The sequence below is a fragment of the Balearica regulorum genome, chromosome 7 (genome assembly GCF_011004875.1).
Source record: "Balearica regulorum gibbericeps isolate bBalReg1 chromosome 7, bBalReg1.pri, whole genome shotgun sequence".
Classification (NCBI taxonomy): Eukaryota; Metazoa; Chordata; class Aves; order Gruiformes; family Gruidae; genus Balearica; species Balearica regulorum.
The window spans coordinates 11,445,864-11,473,761 of record NC_046190.1 but is presented as its reverse complement, the minus strand read 5'-3'; the positions used below and the strand labels follow the sequence as shown (position 1 = coordinate 11,473,761).

The 27,898-nt window shown below is 41.7% G+C and overlaps 1 protein-coding gene across 16 annotated transcripts in view; it reads left to right on the top strand.

Moving 5' to 3' along the window:
* RBM20 (RNA binding motif protein 20) overlaps positions 1 to 27,898 on the top strand; it is a 107,842-nt gene that overhangs the window by 48,877 nt on the left and 31,067 nt on the right. For 2 of the 16 annotated variants that reach the window (XM_075757938.1, XM_075757937.1), the window contains exon 1: positions 27,477 to 27,662. The exons of 13 other annotated variants lie outside the window; for them this stretch is intronic. In XM_075757938.1, the coding sequence (XP_075614053.1) occupies positions 27,577 to 27,662 (86 nt within the window). In that variant the 5' untranslated portion in view covers positions 27,477 to 27,576. Of the gene's footprint in view, positions 1 to 27,389; positions 27,663 to 27,898 lie in introns of those variants that run through there. One more of the 16 variants, XM_075757939.1, reaches the window with a different exon arrangement.

Sequence of the window (27,898 nt, the reverse complement as noted above, 5' to 3'; positions counted from 1 at the left end):
AATAAGACTGTGGTGTTTTGCAGGAAATCTTGCTTTTGGGCAAACACATGTTACTGGGATAGCTGGGTGAAGCATCCCAGGCTGTGGCACACAGGGTACTGCAGAGCGACCCAGTGGCGTGTCCAGCCTTGAACTTTACAAAACCGTCATTTTTGTGCAGTGTTATGAGGGCAGAAGTGGAAAAGGCAGATGAGGCAGAGGGTCAGGATTGAACCAAAACTTACAAAAGGAGGAAGAGCTTGAACAAGCGGTTTCCAGGTGGGGACAGGAAACTTGAAGTGCATTTATCCAACCTGGAGGCAGTGAAAGGATTAGCAAGGGAGAAGTGGTAAAAAGTGGTATAAATCTCTCATCATCCCCAACTGCTTTGCTCCCTCCCCTACCTTGATTTCTGGTTCATGAGCAGAGATTTTTTCCCTAAAATGCTGTTTCTGTTCCTTTTAAAGTCATGGGAACAGCTTGATCACCAGCAGTCAGCCCCAAGTACTGGCTCCTCATGCCGTGGCATTATATCCTTTTGTCTCGCCCATACCTGTGTCTGAACTAAAAAAAAGACAGGCTGGGCATGACCCCGATTTGTCTGTCTCACTAGGGCAAAACAAGCACCGGGTGAGGAATGCTGCGACATTTGACGGTTCAGGTATGCCGGTCTCCAGGCTCTCAGACAGGGGCTAACTTGCAGTGATTTGTTGTTGCCATAAATAGGGTTGTCCACACGCTAGCAAGCTGCCCGCAATGCGGTGTAATTATAAAGGTCACAAGTCTGTGAGTCTGTCTAAATCTTGTGTGTTCGCTGTCACAGTATTGGAGACTTGTCTATAGTTTCCTCTTGGGCCGAAGATCTTTAGGTTCTGTAAGGGCATTTGTATCGGACAAGTGGATGTCACATAAATACTGTATACGACTCAGCTGTCGTATGTTGTCTCTGATACGGAGGAGGCTCATAACTTAATGGAGTGTGAAGAGATACTTATCTAGCTCATTTTGCTCATACTGAAAGATTAGCTCCTCTAAACTGAGAGTATGTACATGTCACTGCTAGGATTTTTGCTTTCTTTTCCTGAACACTATCCTACAGTAAGGGTGGAGCAAATGCTGCTCTGGAGTAAATGTCTAAATATAATACCATACTACACAGCTTCATTGACTTGTAGTGACTGGGGCCTAAATCCACCAAAGTATTTCAGTATTGCTTATACTGGAAGCAACAGAAGTAGTTATTTGAGTTATTCCACTGGCTTAAACCTGTCAGTAGCCCATTGAACATTAAACACATGCTTCAGTGGCCTGGAAGAATGAGTGAGTAAGCAGTTAACCACAAGGGTTTTTTTATTTTTTAAATCAAAGTATATTACACCTTTCTCTTTGGCCAGTTTTCAGCTCTAACCATGGGTGATAATGCTGCTTCGAAGATACTGGAATGTCTTGTGAGGGGATTTTATAAAAATTTGACAATGAAATCTTAATTTTGTGGGCCTAGTAGGGTGTTCAATTCAGCGTTGGGGAATGGAGATACGTGTTTGTAAGCTGTGAATCATCAGATCACAGTTAGCAAGGTTCCTCTGTGTTTCACCTAAAGCAGTTTACATTGAGCTGAACGGGAGTCTTGGGTTAAAATTGCCTCAAAAGTGATGCATTTGCTATTGGTAGACCAAACAGGTAGAGTTTTAATTCAGAGCTCTGAGACCTTTCACAAGTACGACTTCCATGTTCTCATTACAGTTCTTGAAAACATTTTGAGGTCTTTTGCACACCCCATTTCTTCATAAGGCCTTAACTTGTAGGCTTCAAGCAAGCTCTTCCTCTTTCTTGTGTTGGCAATGCTATGAACATCTAAAGGAAGAGAAGGCGGCAAGGGTATCTAACACAGTGGTGATGAGTGGCTTAGACCATAAGTTGGGCAGGCTTAGATGGTAAAGGTGCAAGTCCCCTGACCTTCAGAGATCATCACAAAATGGGTGAAGCTACCCAGGAGGACCAAGGTAGCCAGTGCTACATTGTCTGCAGCTACACCAGGTCTTCTACATACATAAACATAGTTTTGAGAATGTCGCCTTCTTAAAGTATTTTGTGTATGTGTCTCTTCATGTGTGTATTATATCTGTAGTTGTTTATATTTACAGAAAGACATTCATGTGTATGTGCATATTTCATGACAGAGACTTTTCATTTCTATTCCATTTCTACAATTTCTAAGAGGTATGTGTCCTAATTTCAGTTGCTCACTTTTGTATGCATTGAAAAGTATCAAGAAAAAGAAAAAAATCTCTTAAAGTAACTTCCAGTATTTAAAACTTTGTCTCTGTAGATCATTTCTAGAGTTCACTTTATCTGCAAGCATACTACTGATATCAACTTTGAGTGGGCTCAGCCCTTTCACTGCTCCAAAGATAGACTTCTTGTTACGAGAACTTCACCAGTTGTTGCCCTGGCTAGCATCAAGTGGGTTGTCCAAATGTACAGCTTTTCCCAGTCCCTTAATAATTTCCTCCTATCTTTTTTTTCTGGGTTCAAGCAAATCAAACTTGACCAGAGACTACGTTGCACCCAGCCCATCTGCATGGCAGTTAATATTCTAGTGTTAATGGAGAGCTTTTTCTTTCCCTTCTGTTTCTGCAGTAAATGGCTGCTAGAACTCCCGGATGGTTCTTTTAAAAAGTAGAAAAGGTCAAATATGTGTACAAAGTACTTCAAAATTACAAGAGAAATGAATCTACAACATTGTTCAGTTGAAGAGAACTTGTTGTATTTGTAAGCATTTTCAGTCACTGCATGTTAAGTCCCACGCTGGAACAGAGAGCACAAGGGCAGTATTGTTTGTGAGTCCTGGCATAAATCTCTGTTCTTGCTGCCCCAACACCCTGGAGCAATGCAGAGGCAATTGCAACGCTGCAGGCAAATTGCTTTTTGCAAGCATTTCAACTGCTGCTCATGAGAAACAACTGCGGTAGCGGTTTGACTGACTTTCATATAAATGAAGCGTGGTCAGAAGACATTTCTGGTTGGGTTTCGAGTCCCGATGATTTCACACTTCCACACTGCCCTGTGCAGATGCCTGGGTACTGATCTTGAATGCTAGCCCAAAATTCCCAGAGGGCCAGTGCTCGAGTGATGGATGCAAGTTATGAGATTTCTACAGATGGTTGCAAGGTGGTTTTTAAGGCACTTTTGGGAATGTGAGAGCTGGCACCAAAATTATTTTGGAATGCAGTCCGTCAGAATGATGTGATATAAAACAGATTTCTGTGTGCTGTTACAAGTTAGTACAATGTTAATCTGGTTTAATTAGTATCATCCAATGTAAACAGAGATGATTTTGTGGTTTCTCACTGGTTTTTATGAAAGTCTCTGAAACACAACAAGGTGTAACAGCATGTTTGGAGATGAGCTTCATTCATACGCTAGATAGTCTGTGAAGAGAAGGCACTTAAAAGGCTGACTTCCTCGCTGGCGTGAATGGTACAATTTCACTGGAATTATGGCCACTTAACTGACAGTAAACTTGATCAAAAAGCTAGTCTAGCAAACCTTTGTTCATTTGGGCTCTCATCCAAAGACCAGGCAGAGAACTGGAAATACTTATTCCAATCAGTGTTCTGGGTCAAACCCTCTATGAAAACCATTTTCTTAGCTCAATTTTTATGGCTTCACGTGTCCTGTAAATTACTAGGAGCTGTAGGTGTAAAATGATTTAGCAATGTACCTTTCGAGAACTAGGACATGGAGCATTTTGAAATTTGAAACAGCCTCTTTGGTAGAAGAGGTTAAATGATGAGCATTTGAGAACTTAGCTGAGGTTCAAAGCTTTGCAAAGGTTTGGCAGGAAGAGGATGCTTTTCTGTGGCAAAAAATCTAAATCAAGATAAAATTTTGTATCCTGAAGTGTCATCCAAATCACATGCTGCAGCTTGCTTCTCTTTCTGGTAATGCTATTTGACATGCTGTCAGCAACACCAAGTATGTTTTTTTTCCCTTCCTCACCCTGTGTGTGTCAACATGTTTACAGCTGTCATTAAGAATCCTCTGTTTTACATTTCATACGTTTTTGTATTATATTACACTGAAATAAACCATTCTTCATCTGATAGTGCTAAACTGCGTGTACATCCCATTGCTTTTCCACAAAAAAAAGAGCTCTGAGAATGAACCATGTGTGAAATAATAGAATCATGTATGTGTGCACCTAGGGACAAGGTTGATGAGAAAGCTGAAGAGAGGTATAGCTAAGCGGGAGCTTACTTCTATGATATGTTGAAGAATGCCATAAATGTATTCACAAATTCTTTCAATTCTGGAGGGAGGCCGGAGGGTCTCTAACTGTGACAAGTGAAGATTTACTGCCATCTACTGTGCAGCTGAACACTGGTTATGCCTAACACATATTAGAAAAAAATAATAAATTGGGTTAGCGTGTGTTGTTTTGAAGGGGAATATGGGTTAGGATTTAAGTTATTATCCCAAACAGTGGGGTTTTGAAGTTCTGTTTCAGCGATTGCAGGGTGATGGTGCAGAAGCCGGTGCATTAACTTTTGGACCATGTGCATGACAGAGCGGCCGGGTACCACCCTGGGCTCTCCCACATGGGTTACAGCTACAGATTCTGGGGGTTTCTTTAAAGATGTGGTCCTTCAAGCACTGGAAGAACCTGCAGCTGTTTGTAATGGATCTGATTTTTATTACCTTCCTAAGGTAGGTAATCTTAAGGTACTTAATCTTAAAAAGCCTACTATGGGTGGTATCTTTTAGCAGATTTCTTACTAAATAGAGTCTTTCCCAGAGGTAGGGGTTCCTTGAAATTTCTGCATGTTTGTTAAGGTAAAAGGCAAAACACCGAGTGAGAAACAGTTAAAAAGTGTCCCAATGCCATGTCAGGGAGGGGAAACCTAGAAAGTAGAATCTTTTTAGTTACTGCCCTCCTACGTGTAACGAGGAGCCTTTTGAACTTCTCTCACACGCATTTTGCCATGATACGTGACTTGTTACTGCAACGTGAATCTCTACTTAGTACGTAACCGAACAGGCTTCTGAGCGCTTGCATCCTCCAACTGGGACTGTGGGTCCCTTCGCGCGGGCCAGGAACACAGCCCTTTGGATTACTGAATTCCTGTGCTGCTCCCAGGCCAGCTGCCTCCCTCCTGAAACCTGCCTCAGGCACTGCCCTGCCTCCTGTCAGTGCAGGCTTGTTCCAAAATTTGGAAGATGCAGCGGCCAGTTAGGGTGCCTGTGCCAACTGCTGAATCCATACCAGCTCGCTGCAGTGGCCGGCCAGCAGAGAGAGGCAAGTGGGTGTTTGGGTGTGGGTGCTGCCATTCAGAATTTCCTTCTGAGATCGTTATTGTGCTTCAGATTTTTGCTAGACAAGTCCTTGTAATCGAAAGAGAGAGGTGAAATGGTCCTCCAGTATTAATGCATCTTCAAGACCATGCATAGGTGGCTTTAAGGCAATTCTAGGCAATGGGGAAAAAAGCAGTGAAATGATCAAGGAACTCAGGCTGTTGTGAAGTCCTTTTCTCTCCCAAGCACAGAATCCCCGAGCCTTCTTTTCACATGTTTTCACCTATTTAAGCGCAACTTTATTTGGGATCAAAACTTAAACCCTAGTTCAATATATAGGAAAAAACCAAACCCATATGTTTATATTCTTGCAGTGGAAGGGGAAGAATCAGGAAGGGTTCTTCCACTTTTTGCTTCTTGCAATATTGTAATTTCTTCTGAAAAATTCTTATATGTATGCTTGCAAATGACTCGGTGTGGTGCCTCGCAGCATTTTGATGGAGTGAGGAGTCTTAATTTTCCCTTGGTTGATATTATTCTGCTGTATAGGATTTGTAGTGCTCGTCTTATTACATCTGTGTATTACTACAGCTCTCCTGCATCTAGTTTTACATCCTTTACTGTAAGGATTATATTGGGAAGGGAAACAAACACAGTGTCGACATTGAGAGTCCTTTTTCACACTTCCAAGACACCATTACAGAGAGGTAAAATTTCTTATTAAATTGTCTGGAAAAAAAAAATCACATCTTTCTCCTCTTACCCTTTCTACCATCTAGTGTAATCATTTATCTAGCAGTTTGCTACAATTAGAGAAGATATCCACAAGGATAAAAGTGTCCGGTTTCTAACTGAGGCTGTTCCCATCTTCTATAGAGTGTCGTATGATGTAAGGGCGCTCTTTGTAGCCCAGGAAAAATCAGTCACTGAAAGCGACGGATATTTGCATGCACATGTCAGATGTTAGTTTAATTTCTCTTAATTCATTATCAAATTTCTCAATAGATCACTCCTGAGGCCTGTATGTAAAACATGTTAAAAAAAAAATAAAATCCCACTGTTTCTAGAAAACAGATCCTGAGAGACTAATGAAGTATTCAGATCATCATGAAGGATGGTGTGGAAAGCTAGATTTTCTGGCTCACTTTTAAGAGGTCTGCTCAGCTTTATCATACTTAAGACTCTTTTCTGCAGTATTGGAGTTCAGTGTGTAACTATACAGTAACTATTATGTTATTAATACAGTTTGCTCCTAGTCTGTCAAAGGAACTACGCAGGGTGCCTATTGTAAATATGTTCCTAAGATAATAGTAGGGCTCATGCATTTTCAGGTTATAAGCGAGTAAGAAGTGCTAGAAATACCAGTGTGTAACTTTTGCTGGACTACTTAAAATTGTGCTATTTAAAATAGTGCTACTTAAAACTGACAGATATTTTTAATGGCATTTTGGGTTTTCACATTTGAAATGCAGTAGTGTGAAATGCATTTATCTGAGGGGAGGGATCTTACAGCATCTGCTCATCTTTTCTCCCTAGCTGTGCACCCTGCTGCTGTAAAACCTGCAGTTCCCTGGAGCATATTGGGGTTGCAACATCCAGATGTAGAAGAGGGACAAGGATTCTTCCCCCAATGGTATTTGGCTTTTTGGCAGGCGCTATAGGCAGACAGGTGTGGGCAACTGTGGAGCTGGCTTTAGGTCTGTCACTCGATAGGGCTGCTAATGAGCTGTTTTATGCTTCCTTGCTGTAGTGGATGATGTTGTAATTCCGAGGATGGTCTCAGGTTTCCTTTTGGGAGTATTGTCCACAGCTCCTCAAGAGATCTCTGCACAGGATCTTTCATGGAGCTGTAGTTAAAGTCTTTTCTGATGCTCACATGTAGTTATTCTTTTAATAAATCGGAGTGCCCACCCAGATACTGGTATGCTCAAGCATAATGCGCTGAATTATTTTCTTCATGCCTGATGGGAAGGAATTCCACAGCATAATTGACTGCACAGAGCGCTGAGCAGGACTAGAGCGTGGGGCAACCCTGTGCCTTGCAAATGGCGAAATGCCCCTTTACAGTCAGATGTACGGTGTGCGAGTCTGGAACGAGCCTGTCTCAACATTTACCAGTCCGAATGTATGGAAGTTGTAGAATTGCAGCCAGTGCCTGTGGTTGAAAACAAGCTAGGGGAGCAATTTAGGGCATCCCAGCTGGGTCTTGATCAGTTTATACAGTGACTTTGTCTTGCAGTTTATTTTGAATATGTGTTTGAGAAGTGGATTAAAATGAGATCTTTCTTTATGTAAATATATTTTAAATTATATTGAAAAATCTATCACTGTGGTATGACATGTTGATGAGCAAATTTTGGACTAGATCTTGTATTGTAAATGGACTGAGGCTCCCACGTGAACATTAACAGCATCTTCTCAGATCTCAATATGTTACAGCAAATTCCCAATGGAGGCTGAGTCTGTACTGCCAAGATCAATAAATATTATGTCTTTGGCTGAGAAGAATGGCAGATCACAAATACAGCCTGCAGTGCTTTCTGTATTTACCTTTACTTTCCAGTAAGTTGAAAGCCATTACAAAACATATTGGATAAGAACTATTTCTTTTTCTCTGTTTTCTCAGGTTTTGAAAACCTGACCAAATATGTGTCATCTCTGAAACGTGGCTTTAGAAATAAATCTAAGATTTTGCACATTGAGGGAAACTTCTTTATAACAATTTTTCTTAGTTTTTTATCACTTTTTACTCTTACACAACAGTGTTTTAAAAGGAGATGCCCAGCTACTTTCAGAGCAATAAACAGTGATGTTTTGTTTGTAATCTTTTACCTTGTGACAAAGGAAAACAATCCATGTAAAGTTTAAAAGATTTGATGTGGTTTTTTAGTGCGTACAAATATCAGCTAGAAAGTTTCTATGTGAGTAAATAGTGTTCAACTGGGAAAAAAGGAAGATCCAGTTTATTTGAAACACTCCCAAATCTGTCTGTGTTTCTAACAGTTCCCCAGGTGTCTTCTGTGGGTTTGTTCTTAAGTGTATGAAAAGCTGTTGTGAACTTCTCATGTGCTTTCTCAAAGAAAGTAATTATGTTCAGATATGTGTCATTCCTGCATATGATTGTCTACATCTACGGGAAGGTGTAATCAGATTCTCCTGCAATTACAAGCTAAGACCAAGAATGTGTAAAGATGAGTGCACAGAAGGCATCTGACTTTGGTCTGCATCCTCCTCTTGACATATACTAGAATTCTTAAATAATGTGTGAATATTTTACATATCTCTGAGTAGTTCCTCACTGCTCTACTTCTCTGTTCGTGATTATTTGGCCACTTGGTTTTAGGCACTGGAGAGAAGGGAGATATTAGAAGAGAGGATTTGAAGATGAAGGGAAAAGGAACCTTAGATTTCAGTGCAGAGGGAGTGGTGCTCATGAGGAGCAAGAGGGACAAGTGAGCAGGTGGGCCCCAAAGTTGATAAAGTGGGAAGGAAAAGAGCATTGCCAGCGCTGTGAAGAGTTTGAAGGTGAGGACTAAGAACGCAGCCTGCATGCCCTGGGACCTACAGAACCATTTGAAGAGGGGGAATGTATGTGCAGGTGCTTTGTCATGGGATGAAGGGGCTGGGGGCCGTGCAAATGTTATGAAGGGGTGGGTGTCCCATTAATTGAGACAGGAGATGCATGCTGGAGTTCTTTCTAGCTGTAACCTGAAAGGAAAAAGACATGGCTAGAGAAGCAGCAAAATTTGGCCACTAGATGCTGGAGGGGAGAGGAGAGGACCCATAAAATTAGCAGGGTGGAAGAGAGGGCAAGCAGACAAGAGGAGAACCCAAGAGCAGGTGAAGCCACAGAAGGTACCTTGCCAGAGAAGAGAGATGGTCAGAAGTGTGAGAACCTGCCGGAGATCAGGGGAGATGCACCAGCAATTCGGTCTCATCTGGATATTTGTTGAAACTATTTTCAGGTCAGTTTGGGAATACGCACACTGACTTGACACTGTTTTCTACCTGTTTTCTCTCATACTGTTTATCTTTATCTATCCCTTGCACAGTATGAAACAATTCATGGGTCTTTCACTCGATCCGGAGAAAGACAAGGAGAAGGCAAGTGCACGGGCGCCTTCCTCTTTCTCCCCGTCGTCTGAAAAAGCTTTATCGCAGAGGGTGACTGAGTTCCCCTTGGGTTTGTTACATTCTGAAGCCAGACATCCCCATCTAGTGGCTGTTCCACCCTCACTCACCGAGTGCCAGTTTGGCGAGAAGGATGCCCTGCATCCATGCACAGAGTAAGACCACTTGTAGCCCCCCTGTTATCTCAGTGTTTTCCTTGTGGATGTCTTCAACTGCTGTGAGTACAGAATAGAGTACTTACAATATTTTCCAAAAGAAATTTTTTTTCCTACTACTAATTTGCATGTGGAAAATAATTTGCTGCTATATTGAAGGGAATTATTTTGCTACAGCTTCCGACACAGCAAATGCACGTGAAAGTGTTTGTCATCATAACCATATGTCGCGTGAGAAAATAAAGCAGGATCAGGTTTGTTTGTTAATAAAAAAATGACAAAAAGAATTGGTTACTAGGCAGTACAGTGCTTTGTGAATTGAATTATTATATTGAAGTGAAATCATTGGGACCTTGTAGCATGTATAATAATGCAGAATCATATCTGTGTTGCATGTAGCCCTTTGCGGCCTTTCGGAGAAAAACATAATCACTTGTTTTTCTGGTTGGAGTCCTGCTCCCTACAGGTTTCACCATAACTCACGGGGGTTTGTCCCATGTTGCTGATGGGCGTTGGTGTTCGGCTGTGAGGCAGGAGCAGTTCAAGGCTGGTGTTGCTCTGAGATTTGTCCTGGTGAGGGCTGTGGTGCAGCCATCCAGCCCTCCCCAGCAGCGAGGGAAATAGTGCCCGCAAACGCGGTCAAGCTGTCACGACCTAAGATGGGGAGACATTTTTAGGACTGCTTGGAACTGGAGAGAGAACCCCCCTGTTACGCAAAGGCAAACCCAAGGCGTGCGCCAGGTGGGTGATGACAAACCCCTGGCTCCTTCCTCGCAGGAGGCTTTATAGTGCTTTTTCTGCCGTGGGGTCCCCTCCACCCGTGGGCAAAGAAATTTCTCGTGGACTTGACTGCAGGAATGGAGCCAGAGTTTTCTAGTTCTCCTCAATCTTGGCCTTTTAATTCCTCTTGCTTCTCTTCTTGAAGGCCTTTTTGCTTTCTCTACACATTCAGAGATCACAAGATAACTTGTTGGATCCTTTTCCCTTCCCTGAATTAAAATCTCTCGAGGGCCAATCTCTCGAGCAGCCAGGCTTACAGCTACCTGCAGAGTTTTGGGGAGTACTGTCCACACAGCTTCCCCCGTCCAATACCCAGCACCTGTCACAGCACCTGGGAATAAATATTCTCTTGCTGCGTAACCTGAGCACTGAATTTTTCCATCTGAAAATCTGGGTTGGTTCTTAAATGTCTGGGGAAAAAATTGCCCAGAGGCAGCTCCTGTTACTGATCAGGGACTGGGGTGCAAGGGGAAGGAGAAAGGGGCTGTTTAGCTATTTTTCTGCAGTGAGGGAACATCTTCAGAAGTGCCTGGCTGAGTACTGGGTGCAGGAGCTGGTGTCCACGCGAGTTGAATCATTCGCATGTGTTTTTTGCTGGAGATGATAGTAAGACTATTCAGCTGAAATTCTGAGAACTTGCTCCATTTCCACCTTCCTCAAATGAGTAGTTTCAGCATGTATTTATATAGTCATTTTTCATAAGGTCTCTTTAGTGTAAGTGTCCTGCACAGGCTCTTTCTGTTCCCATAGCAGAAGCAGAACTGGTTCCACATTACATCTGCTTGCTTGGTTTTTTGGTGGTTTTTTTGTTTTTGTTTTTTTTTTAAAAAAGCTGTTAATGACTAAAAAGCCATTGGGTGGCAGTATCAGCCAGTGAGCATCTCGATTAGTTGCTGAGCTAAATGCAAATGTCTACTTAGGAAAGATTAGAAATGACAAGTTTCTTTATATGGAAAAAATGCATCGGTTTGTATTTGAAGATGCTGTGTTTAACTCCACACCATACATATTTTGAAAAATCTTTTAAAAACCGATTATAACCAATGAAAAGATATAATGCATTACAACAAGTTTGTAGTTGCAGGTAAGGCTTTTGAACCTCAAGTTGTTCTTTTCTGTGCAGAAGTTCAACCAGAAAGCGAGAGGGCTCCTTCTGATTTTATGGTCTAAATGCAGTGAAATCCCAAAAAACCCAACCAAAAAGCCCCACCAATAAGAAAATAATGAACTTTCTGATTACATCAGGTATAGGAAGGTAGCTACCACCTCTGCAATAGCTACCAGGAGAGGTTGAGGGGTTTTGCTGGTGTCATTGCTTTGTTGTTGGTAGAGGAATAATTCTGGTGCCCAGAGCTCAGATTTGGCCTTCTGTTTTTAACCAGGATGGTGACCTTTTTGCTCTAATTTCATTAAAAGCAGAAGTTTTAATTTGTAATCTCAAGAATTATATATTTTTTAAAGTCCCTATGAGTGTAGAACAAAATCACATGCTAAGGATAAGAGAACCTGCCATGCAGGAGCTCCAGGCGGTACATGGTGAGTTTTTAGGGTGTGCTTGCACAGAGGCTTAAGTGCTGTTGGAGCTTGGTGTTCCTGAGCTGTGCACACACATCAGAGTAACAGCAGCTGGGCTTCACATTATACATTTATTTTCATTTTCCTTTTATTCACTTTTCAGTTAATACAAAGCTCACTTATGTGTTCAGCTTCACGATTGGGAAATAGTATTTGTGATGACCCACTATTTAATTCTACGTTTGGAAGCAGCAGACTTTAAATATCAATGTATTTGTAATGATGTTAAACTTGCAAAAATGACTAAGAGTACTCACTTTAGTCTCTATTTCTAGATAAGGTTGTGTTTTCTGTAATAGGAATTGTAGATATTTTTGCCATGGTATATGGTGTCAGCTCAATTATAGACATTTTCACAGAATTACTGTTCTTTATGTTCATGTTGTTAACTCTCAGCACTCTCTTCTAAGTTCAGGCTGGCAAGACTATGAAAGCCGCAGGCAAATTTTAAGTCATTCGTAATATCCTTTACTTCACAAATCCTATCCAAATGGGAACACTTTGTGTGGTACCAAAAAAAGCCCCATGATCATGGTGTTCACATCTTGCTTTCAAATGCACCAGATAATGCCACTTGTTTAAGCTTAGTCACGTCTGGGGGAATGTCAGAAGTCTGCATCACATGAGCTGCTCCTCAGATTTCCCAGCCTGTATCAGCATGTTTTCCTGGGGAGAAGCAGAGTGGGGATGTTATTAAAATGGCTCATCCTATATGTCAGTATTGATATTTAAAGCTCAGGCTTATTCCTGTGATTTTCATGCAGCGTTTCACATTTAAATTCAATTGCTTTATGTGAAAATACTGTAGTACCTTTCTTTTCTTAAGGTGTATGTATCAGATGGAAGAACATACATTCTAACTAACCACCCTGCTTGGGTTCTTGTTGACATTTTCATTTTCTGCTCAGCCCTCAGACTTACCACCTTAGGGCAGCTTTGAGCCTGCCTTTAGCTTAATTTTAAACACTTCTATGCTCTCCGCTGCATGATCTGTTTATAGACTTGGTGTTGCTTGTCCCCCTTCTCTCCTTGGAGATCAGGAGGCCAGGAGGGCTGTTGGCATGTCCTCACTGATGCTCTGGGTCAGCAGCCATCCCCAGAGTGAATGTGGTATGCACAGGACAGGGGAAGCACCCGATGCAATCTGGCTTTGCTCCCTACTGTCTTCTGCCTTCATGGTGCCAGTGATAAATGCACCTGGAGATGCTCCAAACTGGGCAGATCGTTGAGCCTTTCCTCCTCAGCATGACTTTCTGATGCTCAAGTGCCACAGTATTCACCATGCCAGCTGTGCAAAACCCTAGAGAGAATGAGAGATGAGGAACCAAAAAGGCTGGAAGCCCTGAAGCTCTGGGCTGTCTTACGCCTTGCTGTTGGGAGTCTTTTATTCAGTTCAAAATCTACTCAGTATGTCTGACGCTGCCCCAGGGAAAGCCGCTGGCTCTGTTCCCAGGGATTCTGATCCCGTTTCAAGAGTCAAATTGATTGACGTTGCTTCCCAAGGCCTCGAGCGTGTGCTTTGTCCATCCCGTCCCCCCTAGTCCCTCCCCTATGGTGCGTATGGAGTTGGACACCCCACGTGTGCCCATATAGGGAAGGGTGTAACTATCTTGTTGACATTGGGTAATCCAGCCAGGCATGCACAGGGGCAGCAGAGTGTGATGCTCACATGTAGCGTGGCAGATGGCACTTAGGACTCGCTGTCTCTGTCGTACCCCCAAGACTGACATACAAGACAGGGAAAGAGCTTTTTTGCATGCCTCTGCATGCTCCTGACAATGCTACTGAAGAGCTGGGCTGTTGTAGCCCCATGTGTTCAGCCACACTCATTCCTAGAAAAGTAATGAATTTTTCCTGTGCTACAAATTAATGACAGCTCTGCAATACTTACTCTTTGTACAAAGTCTGTGTGTTGCATTAAGTGAAAATAGCTGAGCAGGTACAAGAGGTCTCGCAGGAAACACCATGTTGTGTTAGTGAGAGCCTGACTGGCCATGTCCTTCTCTTCCAGATGTATGGCTAAATGGGACAAAACACAACTAATTGCTTTGATACTGAGTTTTCATCAATGACATGTAGGTAGCCCTCTTTAAGTTATCCATATCCTAATGCTGGAGTGGGTGGCAGAGCTTATTGTGTCAATTATTTTCTTTTTAACTCCCATGATGCAAAGGAACCCACTCCAGAAATGGAGGTAACAGCTTTGCCTTCACTAGGCAAATCAGGGGGCGAAAGCATCTGAGAGTATTGCTGACACAGGGACCACAGGGCAGGTCACAGCCAGAAGACCTGACTGAAGGCTTACTAAATCTGATAAGAGACTTCAAGACTGTTCTGTTGTGCTGGAGGATTTTAGATAATACATTAGATAATTCAAAAACAAGCACCTCTGGAAACTGCTCAAGATCTCTTTATAATTATGCTTAACACTTACACTATCTTCAGTTGCTGTCCCATCCACCAGATTGTTTCCCTGTGTGATAATGAACCACTGCATTCACTGTGCAGTACAATACAAAACCCAGTAAGAATGACAGAAAAATAGGAAAAAACAACATTAAAGCAAGTAACCGTCCTCTGCCTGTAGATGGGAACCATCCGGCAGTAGCACGGGAGGCCAGCATTTCTCTGCAGTGAAAGGTCTTCAGCCCACGTTGCACACATGAGTGACTGGGGATTTACTGGTCATGTTTATTTTTTCTGCTAAATCATATTTTCTATGGAGCTAAAATACTTGTGTTAAAGTATTTGATTAGCACAGTAGTTGAACCAGCTACAGAGCAAGTGTGGATGGTGAACACGTGAGCAAGTCCTGCGTGGTTCCTTCTGGGCATTCGGAGGTTTGCACTTGCTTGTCACCTCAGCTCGGTAGAGGTTTTCTTGACTAGAAAGGACCATTAAACAATCGTGTCTGACCTGAGCTCTATCACAGGCGTCTCATCCCGTGACACTCAGCGGGTGCTTTCAGCCTCCCAAAGCCAGGTTTAACATCTCATCCAGGCAGGTCTGATGCCAGGGAGCAGGAGTGACTCTGACCCTGCCAGCAGCACTACGCTGTGGTCTGGATAGTTTTATGTTGGCAGTTAGATTTGATGCTGCCAACCTCGGAAGCCTTGCTCTCTACAGACACTTGAGCAACTTAAAAAAAAAAAAAGTTAGAAATGCTGATATGGGCCTGTTTTAATATCTACCAACAGTTGCACCCATAATCCTAGAAGACACTGGTAAGGTTTGTCACTGTTTCTTGATGCAATGTTAAAAAATACGAACTTTGAATGGATTTGCTAGTGGTGCTCCAAAAATGTCGATGTCCAGGCACCCAAAACTTTTGGAATCACAGTTCTGTGGAGTATTTCTGGTATTTATTAGTTGAGATACAGATATGTTAGACAGATGTTCAGTTCTCCTGTCTGTCATAAAGAAGCTGTAGATGAAGTTGCCTGATTCCAGTCACAGTAAGGAAGCTGGTTTGCTCTTCTAGCCAAATCAGGCTGTAGCGGTGGCTGCAAAAAGAATTGTAGCTGGATTTTTTTAATCATTTATTTTAAAATTACTATATGGAGCTGGATGAGAGTTCAGGAGGAGTGACTGGCTGCAGGTAAAAGAAAAAATACATGTGAAGTTTTCTGCAGGAACTGTGAAGACAGCTTCTTTATCTCTTCTTTCTTGAGGGAAGAAAACACTGCTCTGCTTTACTGCAAATGTCATTATAGAAGTTGAGGTGGATGTAGCAAACTCCTTTAAAAGAACTTATTTGATTGTTACAGAAATACAGGAATTCTTATAGCAGATTCAACCACAATTCTGTCTGTCTGCCAGCGTCTCATTTCTTAGGGTATTATAGAAAGCATGACTATAAAGCTCATTTTTGTGAAATATGGAGATAAGCTTCTTCCAACCCCCACCCTGTAGATGGTGGTTTATGCCAGGAGATTTTCAGGCTCATGTTCCATCCAGACATCAGGATGTGTCATTTATTCAACAATCTTCTCCAAGTGGGGATGCTCCCCTATCTGGAGATCTCTGTCCATTTTTTTTTTTTTTTTTAAATTCTGCTGTTTAAATATTCAAATTGATCCGTCACATCCCTGCTTGGCTTCAGTTGATGCATCTGACTTTTCAGGATGTTTTCCAAATGACGTATTGATGTTTTTTGTAACAGTAATACTATGATCCAGAAGCTCTGGAGATAGGGGCAGAATCTGAAATTTTTTGTGCTTGCTGTAATAAAAAGAGATTTTTTAATGCATTAAGGTATATCAGAGTCCAGAGATTATGCTAGGCAGTTTATATGAAAAAGATTGATCTCTGAATTAGAAAGTCATGCCTAAACAATCCCCAAGCAGAGTGTTAGAGAGCAAAATTTCTCGAAAAGCTGTACCACAGGACTTACAGCTCCTCATCAGATACATGATTATCTTTGACTCAATATTTTCTCTCCACGTGTGCCACTTGCTCAGTTAAATTTGTTCTCAGCTGCATTACTTCATATTTGCTTTTTTTATTATTATTATTATACAAGTGGTCTGAATGTTGTTTGTTTGGTTTGTTTTCTCCTTACCCCAACCAATACTCAAAGACTGCCAATGAGTCTTTCTAGTCTCACCAGCCCCTGGAAGCATCATAATACCTTAGGAGAGGGCAACAGGTGGTTGGAAGACCTTGCATGTGCGTACAAGGTGGGTATTGAGACTAGCACATCATTCCTATTTGAAAGCAATGGAGAAGCTCCTAGCTGAACCAGTTTAGCCAGTTGAGAGGCTTCACTGTCTCTCTCTCAAGTGGATTTACTTTCAAAAGTAACATTATTTTTGGTCGCTTTTAATTAAGGTGGTAAAAAAAGACTGGAAAGGTGCATTATAGTGAATGTTAACTGATTTATTCTGAATGGCAGGTCTTTCCTCAGGGAGGAAAAGGACTAACTGCTGGATTGTTTCTGGGGTGGTTTTTTGTTTGTTTTTTTTTTTTCTCTTTTTTCCTCAGCTCAGCAGATAGATGAGGTAAGGACATACCACAGGGATGAGATTTGCCAGGTTGCCTGGAACGCTGTCGTTTTGGGGCAAGTTCTTTCCCTGGCTGCGAAGAGAAACACGAGTATCTGATGACAGATGAAAATGCAGGTTAGGGAAAACTGTAGAGCTGAGAGCGTGAATCTTTTTCCTCTCCAGAGAGATCAGCGAGCGCGCAGCCTGCATGCTAGGTAGCGTTTTCTGAAATCAAATCGCTTGTCTTGCTCGCCTCACTTTCCTTCGTCATTGGTCTGCTCCAACTCGGTGGAAAAAATGTAAGTCCATCTGCTGACACAGTCCAGTTGGCCAGCCCTGCCCGTGCCGCCGATTGGGCCGGCAGCTGCAGGCAGGGAGGAACCGGCAGCGTTCAGTCACAAGCCATATGCGGGCAGCGGTGAGGATTAGCTCTGCTCCTGGCCAGAAAGGTCTCAATGCGGTTCCCAGGCTGAGCTCGCCATATGTGTTTCACATGATTGTCCTGAGGGTGACATGAAATGGAGACTTCAGATTCAAGTGAAAATTGGTTTGTGTTTCTTCATCCTGTTTAATGTAATGCAGATGTAGAGGAGAGTGTGAGGGTGTCCGTGCTGGGGGGAGAAGTGACAGGCTGTAGAAAAGCCCCGTAGGTTTTGCTAATTCCTTCTCCTTCCCCAGAATTTTCCGCTGTTTCCTGATGGGAGTCGCATGTGTGAAGGAACGGACCACCTGTTAGGCGCCTTTCCCCTTTCAGTCACAGTCTTTGTCATCTCTTAAAGATGGGGCTTTTTTATTTGGAGAAAAGCCAGAAACTTGAATAGTAGGTTTTTCCTTTGGAGAGGTGGGGAGAGCGCTGTCATGTGGCATGTAAAGAAAGAAAGAAGGCAAGAAAGAACATTAGAAAATGTGAATAGAGACCCCTCCGGGTTCCACTTTGAGCAAGTGTAAAGTATTGCACAATCACAGTTTTTCTTTTAAAGGTAAGAGGTGTGTATTCATAGGCCAATTTAGTTTGTGGTTTGTCTTAGTCCAAAGTAATTTTGGAAACAGCAACTTCCACAGAAGGATCATATCACGTGTAGAATGCCACTGCTACTGCAAAAGATTTCCAGCCTAATGCTGTTAATTGCAAAAAGAAAGTTCAAGAAGCTCTTGCTCTGTCCCAGCTAAACAGCTGTGAGGATAGCGGACTGATGGGCTGAAGGAGCTAATATACCCTAGGCAAAAATAGGAATATTTGGCTTATTTTGTTCTTTGGATGTAGAAGAACAGCTCATTTATTTCTTAATTGACGTATACACTGTGGTATGTTAGAAGCAGGGACAGGAAAACAGCAATTTTTGTGTCTATGTTAATTTTTGAGTAATGTGACATACAGAAAAGGTCAATAATTTTGACATCCAGATGTAAAGTACAAAACATTTTGGCCTCGGAGAGTGCAAAACTTGATCTTGAAAAGCCTTGGTGTAACAGGGATGGATCATCCACCAGGGATACCTGCTGAGATAACTCATCAATTACCGTGTTAAGGATGTGCAGGTTTTACGTTGCCTCTTGTCCTTCCTTAGAGTCCCAGCAGAGCCTGTGGCACAGGTCAGCGTTCATATGCATTTGGGGCAATGACTTAGCGCTGGACGATGAATTTCCTTTCTGTTGACTGTTTCTGAGAAGGCAGATAGCTGACTTTAGCAGTAACATTAGCCCAAATAACATCAGTGTCTTTCCTCAAAACCTCAACTGTCCTTGGGAGGCAGCAAGTCTGAACACAGACAAATAGCTCAGGACTTATACGCACTCAATTTCTTTTTTAAGAAATTGTTAGAACTTTAGCCGGGGTAGTGCTTGTTTTCTTCCAGAGCAGGGGCTCGCTCTGTGAAAGTCAGTCCCTCTCGGTCTTCGTTAGCGTGCCGCATTTTTTCCACAGTTCGCCTAATTAGACTGTAACCCTCTCCCCAGTAGGATCCCATGGCATTACACTGTGCAGAAGCAGGATTTTGGTGCTGATACATGAAGAGACTGAGAACATATGGCATAAACATCAACCGATATTCTTTGCCATCCACACTTGCTGCGTGTAATGCAACAAGACTGGCTCCCAGCAGCCACGTGATCCGCCGTCCAGTCCTCCATTTCGGGTGGGCTGTTTGGGGGGTTTTTTTCATTCCTAAAGTTGTAACTTTCTGGAAGGCAGCTTGTAAATAGTCGGGGCACGGAGAGCAGGTAGAATGTCAGCGGGATGTTACCGGGAGGCATGTGCGCAACACTGACATCGGCTCCTGGCCGCGCTTCCTCCGCACCAGCTCGCTGCTCCTGGCAGCCCTATGTGTTGCAAGAAGGTAGGATCGCGTCGTGCCACCCGCGTCCTCCCACCGTCACGCTGAAACACCTGTCTTGCCTGTCTCCAGCAAGGAGGGACACTAATCTGCCAAGCACAGTATCTTAGTGATCGTTAAAATTTAATTTTGAAGTACAGCTCTTTCCGTAGCGAAGGGAAAAGGCAGGCGTGCGCAGCTCTGGTGGTATCAGCTAACTGGGATTTCAAATTAACGATACGATCTGGTTTGTGCAGTAGCTTCTGATAGCGCTTAGCTTTTTTGTAATACTAGGGATTTTACACTTTAAAAGACATTCCATACTGAATTGTATCCTATTGATTTGCCATGGTTAACCACCCTGTAATAAGCCTCATAGTCTGCGTGAGTAGACACAAAGCAGAATTATATTAATGTCATTTACAACCAGCGGGCACAGAATTATTTGCAAAACGTGAAAGAAAGTCAAAATACCAAAATATTTCAAAGATGGTTGAATTTGGAAATCCTTTCATTAGACCATGAATAGAGTTCCTTGGAATAAAAAAAGAGAAACAATCAGAGCAACACTGTTAAATTATTTTTTTTTGTCCTGTTTGGTTGGTTGGTTTTTTAATAACTGAAACTTTATACTTCAAGACAGGTTTTTATTTTCAGAAGTAAAGCCTGGGAAATAAATAAGATAATTTTAAAGAAAATATATATTTTTTAAAAAAAACAATAGCAGTCACAACTTTTTTAGACATCTTTTCACACAAAAAACTGAATCTGAGTCCCAGAGTGTTTTGAGATAAAAAGATACATCAGTAACACAAGATGTTACATCTACCATGCAGGCCAGCAGAAAGAATTGCAACCTGTTTTTCCTTAGTCCTGTAAGCTACTTAGATGTATAGACTGCAGCTACTGAGCGGAGCATCCGCAGTATAGTAAAAATGGACAAAAACCATCAAGCAAAAATGAAGAGGCAGTAATGCCCTGCTGAACCAAAAAGCAGTGGCATTGACAGTTTTGTCAGCAAATGCCCAGCTGAGTGTCCTGGATGGGTTAATGTCTTCACACTTTTTCCTTCCTTACAGCTGCCACATAGCAGTGCTCTGAAACCTGATATTTTTCATCAAAAACTGGTTCTTCTTTTCCATCTTAGTATACTAATCAATTTTACCGTGCAGAGCTTGGAGCATATTAACTGTCAGTTACTCCTAATTAATACTGAAGGCAGACAAAAAGGGAGAATAAAATAATTGATGTTATTTAATATAAAATGCCTCTCCCAGTTTTGTTTCCTTTGTGGAAAACTCTTTTGGTCCCTGTTCAAGATTTAAGCACCGACCTGTTTTATGTTTTGTTTCATAAGGTTGATTGAATAGCAGTTTATTATTCAAGACAATAAATTAAACTTCTCAAAGCCCAAGAGTTCTAGCAGTTCTGGCACAGGCTGTTTTCTGCCAGAAGGAACATGGTCAGGTCTGATTCATACCAACTGCTGCCCTTTAACATAAGAAAAATAAATAAAACCTGGTATGTATCTGTGCAAGATTCACATTAAAATTTCTTTAGCATAGAAATTAGGATGCATTAAAGAAAAAAGTGAGCAACATTCGTTGCAAAATAGATAATGAAAGCTTCCAGGCCAAAATATACTGTGTATTACTTCCATCTAACAGTACGAATATTATGGCCTAGTATTAAAGGCTGATTTCAAAGAGATCATGAAAAGAGAGCAATCTTCTTTGATGTTTTATGTTTAAATTAAATATAACTGAAAAGGGATACAGGAGCATTGCTCTTGCTATAGTGAAATCAGGAAAGGCTTTGCCGTATGCTTCAGTAACAGCTGAATTATGCCTGGGCTTTGTAAGATTCATGTATAATTTATGTATACCAGTAATGCGTGTGGGTATGTAAACAATAGGAATTTATAACATTTATGTGCTTTTAAAATATACATAAAAGGAAAACTGAAAAATAGGCCTAAGTATATAGTTATGTAATATATATCAGGAAATCCACAGAGGTTCTGGTTTTCTCATCAGAAATCTGATTTTAAAAAAGTGAAGCTTGCTTTTTTTTTTTTTTAATTTATTACTTTAAATTGCCTTCTATTAACTATTAGCAATAAAGAGAAAGCAAATCATGTTGGCCACTTGGAGCTATTCCAGCGTTTCTCCTCATGCACTCTTGTGCTACGGTGGTTGGTAACACATAGCATTTAAACAGCTTTTAGAGGAGGTGGGGATACTGCCTTAATTATGAAATGATTGTGATGCACCTGGGTGACTTTCAGCCTCAACCCGTAGCTTTTCGGCTGACCTAGGGTACAAACAGAAGAGCTCAGGTTTGTGCTCGATTTCTGTGGCCTGTGCCATTAGCATTACGAATGCTGACTAATGCTCTCCTGGAGACTTAATTTACTAATATGCTTTTTCATTAAACTTTTCAAATATATCATTGGGACTAATATTTAAAAATAAAAGGATAAAAAAGATGAGTTTAATATTTTGGGGTTTTTCCACAAATTGCAATCCTTTCTTTGAGCACAAATGAAGCTACTTAGAAATAAAAATCCTTCTTTGTACTTTACCCTTTGCACAGTTATATGTCATTTTCCTGTCTACAAACTGAAGATATTACCTTTGTAAAAGGGCTTTTATATTGTCTTATATTACTGTGAAATAGAAATGGTTTATTCAAATGAGGAATTATCTGCCTACCACATTATGCTTCCTACTTTCAACACATAAATGAAAACGGCCGTGCCTCCAGGCGGTGCAAGATATTGATACACTCAAACTTATTATTTTTGTAGTGGTTAACAATACCATGTGGAAAACACATTAACAGAAGGTGCGGTGAGATATTACTGTAATATCTTTTCTAGTAAGTACTATATGCCAGATATTATTTTTTGGTTGGGCATTTCTCTATGTGCTTGTGTAAAAAGCCTTTGAAGCGTTTCTGACTTGTTTGAGTTTTGGTTTTGGTTTTTGGTTTTGTTTTGTTGGTTTTTTTAAAGGCTGCATTTTCTTTTTTTTCCCCCTAAGTTATAATAAGCTTTCCAGACCATTTCTCTGCTGATTTCTTTTATTTTTGAGGGGGTGCTGGCAGCAGTGCTGCGAGCACCGAGCTGTGCGGCAGAGCAGCAGACACGATCCCCGAAGCAGGGGTGCATTTGCTGCAGCCCCTCGTTCTGTTCCCGCCGCGGTTACCCAGCTCTGCCACTGCTAATCCCTGTCCTGGCCTTTTCCCTCACCCTATGGATTTACACCACATTTTTCCCTGGTGTTTCCCTCCCAAAAGGCTTCCTGTGCCCCTCTGCCTCCGGGCAAGTCCCCGGGGCTGTGCCCTTCACCGCCTGGGGCAGAGGCAGGAGGGGGCTCCGGGCACGGTGGCACTGCCATCTGCATGGGGTCTGCAGCCGTCGGGGTAACGAGGTTATTGGGGATCCCCAACACCGCTTCTTACAGCCCTGCTGGGATGCTGGTTGGCAGAGATAGTCTGGCCTGGGGGCTTTGCACCATAAAGGGTATTTGAAGCCTAGGTGAGAAGAGCTGTTGCAGGAAGGGTGCTGGGGAGGCGGGCGCGGGCAGCGTGGCACTGCCAGACCGTCGCGGCATGCCCTGAAAGCTCCGTAAAACTGTGACATGATTCCTGTGCTAATTTAGATCTTTGCAACATGTTACAGAGGGCACTGGTCTGGTGCTATAGCTATTTCTGACAGGTTTTAGCATACATTTAAAATACAGTTTTAAAAATATATTTCTTTTAACTTCAGTAAGTAACGAATTAGGTTTCCTTGGGAAGCAGTTGCAGATAGACGGTTGCAGTATAGCTAAAGGAATTTGTATGGCTGCCTATTGAAATTTAAAGTGTAGACTAATGTTCCCGTGTGTACACTAGTCATCAGAGATATCCTTGACATACTGTGGCACATCATCAAAACCAAACATTTAAATGTCACAGAACAAAACAATAACTTTCCCAACTTCTGAAAATCATTACCTATAACCTTGGTTTTAGGTGGTACATTCACTAGACTACGTCCCTTACTTGAAAGGAGTTGAAGTTCACCTAATTAAATATTTATGGAGAAATGCATTGCATGAGGGAAAGCAGAAAAAAGCCCAGTATACAATCTGGAGTTCCACACAATATAAGAAACATATTTCCAGGGTAAAATATATATTGAATAACAAGGAGAGGAAGTGTGAAGGCCAGTGCAGACTTTGGTAGTACCTGGTTTTGTTGTTCTCGCGCTGTAAGCGAGGATTGTTGTTTATGGCACTGCATTCAGCATTTCAAAGCAGCTACATCAAATAGAAGCAAATGTTGCTGTAAAGAAACCAGAACATATAGTTGATTTTAAACACCAGTCCAAAACACCTCTCCAAGAGCTATTGAGCAAGAGTTGTTAATAAGAAATCAGTCTCACCAGAGATGATCCACCCTTTTATTCTTGCAACTGCAAATAGAACAGTTGCTTTTTTTTTTTAGCAGCAGTGACTGTCAAGGAGGAAAGAGCGTGGTCTCTTCAGCACGCAAAGCAGAGCTGCGAGGTGGATAAGATGTCCTTGAATTACTGGTGTTTGGACAGAAAATGGAGAGGTGCATCATGGTTTCCTTCTTGGGAACAGTCTTTTGTCTATTTGACATTTTCATTGATGACTTGGGTGAACAAAGCATCCATTAAATCTGTAGCTAGTGCCAAGAGGAGAGGATTTACAAGTGCTCTGGAGGCAGCATGGGAATCCAGAGTAATCCTGACAAACCGGATCTGACACAACCTGGCTGCAATATTGATGAGGACAATATGAAATGGTGATATGAGAAATCCATTGGACAGTCAAAAGGAGAGAGGACTGAGCTAGCCTTTCCTGTGTGGGAAGTCAGACCAGCTGAGCTCCAGAGATCCCTCCCAACCAGCGTCTCTGGGCAATAGCCCTTCAGGAAAGGGGCTGGGTTAACAGGGAACCATGGGGCTGTGCTCTTATGAAGAAAAGCAATCATACTGGGCGTTACAAAGAAATGTAACACACGAAATGTGCAGACAAAGGAGCTGGGATGGTTGGAGAGAAGATTTGATAGCAAGTGCAGGAAGATAAGAGAAAGCCTTCTCGCTGTGCACGGGAAGACTGTTTTATGCTATTAGCAGAGAGCCACCATAGGCTTTAGGAGGAGCTTTGTAAGACTAAGGCGAGTCAAGCAATTAATTGTCCCTGAAGGTCGCACAATCTCCATCAAAGAAGGTTCCTAAGAGCAGATTAAATAAATATGTCAAGAATGGTTGAGTTCAGCTTGATCCCACCTCAGGAGCTGGTCTAACCATCCTCCTAACATCACTTCCAATTTTATTTCTGTGATCACAACCATTATCCAAGACATAGTCACTGTGTTTGCCCCTTTATCTTGTCCCTTTCCAAGTGGAAATTATCTGATTTCTCTGCATATAAACAAAGGCAGAAAACATTTTGGCTGAAAGTTTCAAATGAGCAAAAAGGACTCTCGGTAGGAGAAAGACACTTAACTCCTATCAGCTTTGTAAACCTTGAGTTTAGCAGCTCTGTGATGACATTTTACATTTCATCTTCCAGCTAACTGTTAGGTTGGATGATTGTCCAGATAATAGAGTTTACCATTGCCAAACATATGCAAAACTCACTTGGCAAAGCACAAGTGTACATTGGCTGATCTTTTATTTTACTCCCTCAATAGTATAATGGAGGGCTTTAGAAATCGTTATTTGGGATAAGAAGGGTTTTACTTGCAGCTTATAAACGTATTAAAGTAGCTTAGGGTTTTTAGTGCTCCCCATCATTAGCTGAACTTACTGTGAAACATGATCTCTTTTTTTTTTTTTTTTACCAATTCTAACCAGAACTCAGCCAAAAAAGAAAAAAAAAAAAAGCTCAGCAGCAGATGATTTCAGAGCTTAAATTATAAAGGTGGAGGGGTTTTCTCCTTTCAGAAGACTTTCCAAGCTTTTCTGATCAAGAAAGTAATTTCATTAAAACCCTAGGAAAATACTTCTTGTGGAGCTGAAGAGAAAGAAACCCATCATTTAGTATCGGCCAGATGCAGTCTAGAGTGTAGGAAAAAGCTCCTGTGTTCATTTTTTAATCAATGCACCAGTCTTTATTGACATAAGTGCTGGGTTTATTCAACAAGCAAAAATGAATGTAAACCCTGTACTCTTAATGGGATCAGCAAAACAGCATAACATGAAATATTGTTAAATAATTAATTATTATAACAGTTAATATATGTTGGTGAGCTTGCTGAACTTTGTCTTTACTTCTACCGGTGTTTGAAATACGGCTTTGTAGTTCCCTTGTACTCAAGAGGACGAATTCTGTCCTCACATACAGGCGTGTAATCTCACTGAAGTACTGTCAAATGGTGCATTTTTATTTGAAATCTAGGTTTACCCCTAATAGCTTGTCAACCTCATCTATGTAACAATTTTATTTGTTTAATTTTTTTTTTCTCTTTTAGTACCGCGACAGTTGTTTTGGATGAGTTTAGAGAAGGTAGCCCCATGCATTTTGAATAAATGATACATTACAGGGAAGGGATGTTCACACTTCTGCATAACAGAATTTAATTGATTTTGTGCTTCGATAATTAGGAAATGGTTCTCTTTGATGTGTTCAAGAGTCCTGAATTAAAAATTTAATGTTTACTAACTGTTAGAAAAACTGATTCAGAAACAGTTTTAATGGATTAAAAAAACAGCATGCTATTGCAAATGTGGTCTCACATCTAATCCTGTGCTAATGCAGAGTAGCCGTACATCTAGGATACTGGGGTATCTTAATATCCTTGGCCATTTTAATTCTGAAATAAACATAGTAATACAGCTTGGAAAAAAGTGCACATTTTGGAACAAAAAATATTAAAAAAATATCTTTCAAATATTTTGACAGGTAGAAGTAAATATGTATAAAGGCAAATGTGTCATGGGAGAGGGAATGCAAAAATCTTAGATGATGTGCAAGATTCATGGAAAATGCAAGAAAATAAATTCTGCACCACTATGAATTAGTCTTTTTTTTCTTTTACGGATTCAAATTCAGAGCCTATGCAGCATTTCAAATATTTCTGAGTATAAATACTTCCTAAATAAACAGTTGCAGCTAAGATCATAACTTTATGAGTTCAGATTTTTTTATTTATTTCTTAATTTTGAAAGGTGCTGGGCAGCACTTTAAAATCTTTAATTTTGTCATTTGAAAAATCAAGCTCCAGGTTATCTGCCTGTTCTAAAAGACGTTTTGTGTTCAGCCTTTTCATCACTGTTGTAGACAGGATTACTCAAATAATCCAGCCATCTAGATACTTTACCTCCAACACTGTGTGTTGCTCGATGTTCTTGGATGCTAAAAGCATAATAAGGATTACAAGGGTAGCAGATGGGCTGAATTGATTTATAGCAATATAGCCTTGCCAGGGTTTGCAATCTCTTTGTGGGTATTGCAATAGTCAATGCGTATCTTCAACTCCTATCTTTCAGAGCTGTGCAAAGACTTCTCTGGTTTATGGCTTTCTTCATGGAGACTGTATGGCAGTGGTCCTGCCTGGCGGTATTTTGGTAAAGACAGACCATTTCTGGCTTTCCTAGTTTGCAAAGAGACTGCTGGTGTAGCCCAGCTGTACAACTAGTGTTAAATAAATAAACGAAGAGGACAACTTCTGTTTACTTTTTACATCGCTGGCTTTATAATCGGGAATGTTTTGTGCAGCATAGAGCTAACTTTGGCTGATGCAGGCTAATTCCCTGGGCGCTCAATGGAGAATGAGAGCTTTATTCAGCTGCTTTGAATCATCTTGCAGCACAGACCCCCCACGAGCAGGTGGGGGCTGCGGTTTGGTAACCTGAGGACGAGCTGGGGTGGGAGGTTTGTGTGTACAAGTGGTGAATGGCCCCCACAAAATGCCTTAGCAGAGCGCTATCTTCACTTTGTGTTTGCAGTTTCCAGTAGTTTAGTAAATCTGAGCAGGATTATTTACAAAATGATGTTATCAAATATGTAAATATTATGATTGTAGAGCACAGGGAAAGAAATTTTCAAAGCTGTGCACGCTCTCTGTGTCTCTTATGTCCTGCATTTCATAACAGAACAGAAATTTGGGTGTCGCTTTTAAAGATGCTTTATACACAGCTCTTCTCCCAACCTCCCATCTGCATATCTGCTTTTCCCACTGACACATGAACATGCCCTTCCTTCTTTGCCTTGATTAGATGATAAAATATTCTGTTTCTGCTGTGGGAGGATAAAGCATGCAACCTGAAACAGCCTGAAATCTGGAAATTTATAACAGACAGCTGGATTTTGAAGCTGTGGCCATTCCCAAACCTATTGGTGCATGGAGCGACCCTCCTCACTAATTCTGTCCCCTCGCGAGTGGCTTGGAGGCTGCAGCTTCTCCTTACAGCATTCATTTTTCTGCAGGTAAGATGGCTCCCAGCAGCTCCCCAGTGTGCCCCACTGCTGGCTTGCAGTCCAGGGACGAAGCCGGCAGGCAGAGGGAGCAGAGTGCTGCCCAGCTCCGCAGCAGGGCCCGAAAGCCGTTGGCCTGAGCTGGCCGGAGGCAGCCGCTGTGCAGCTGTGCAGGGTCCTCCTGCCTTTGCCTTCCCCATGCCCCGCTGCAGAGCTCAGAAATGATTGCAGAGCTGAGGAGCAGCAAG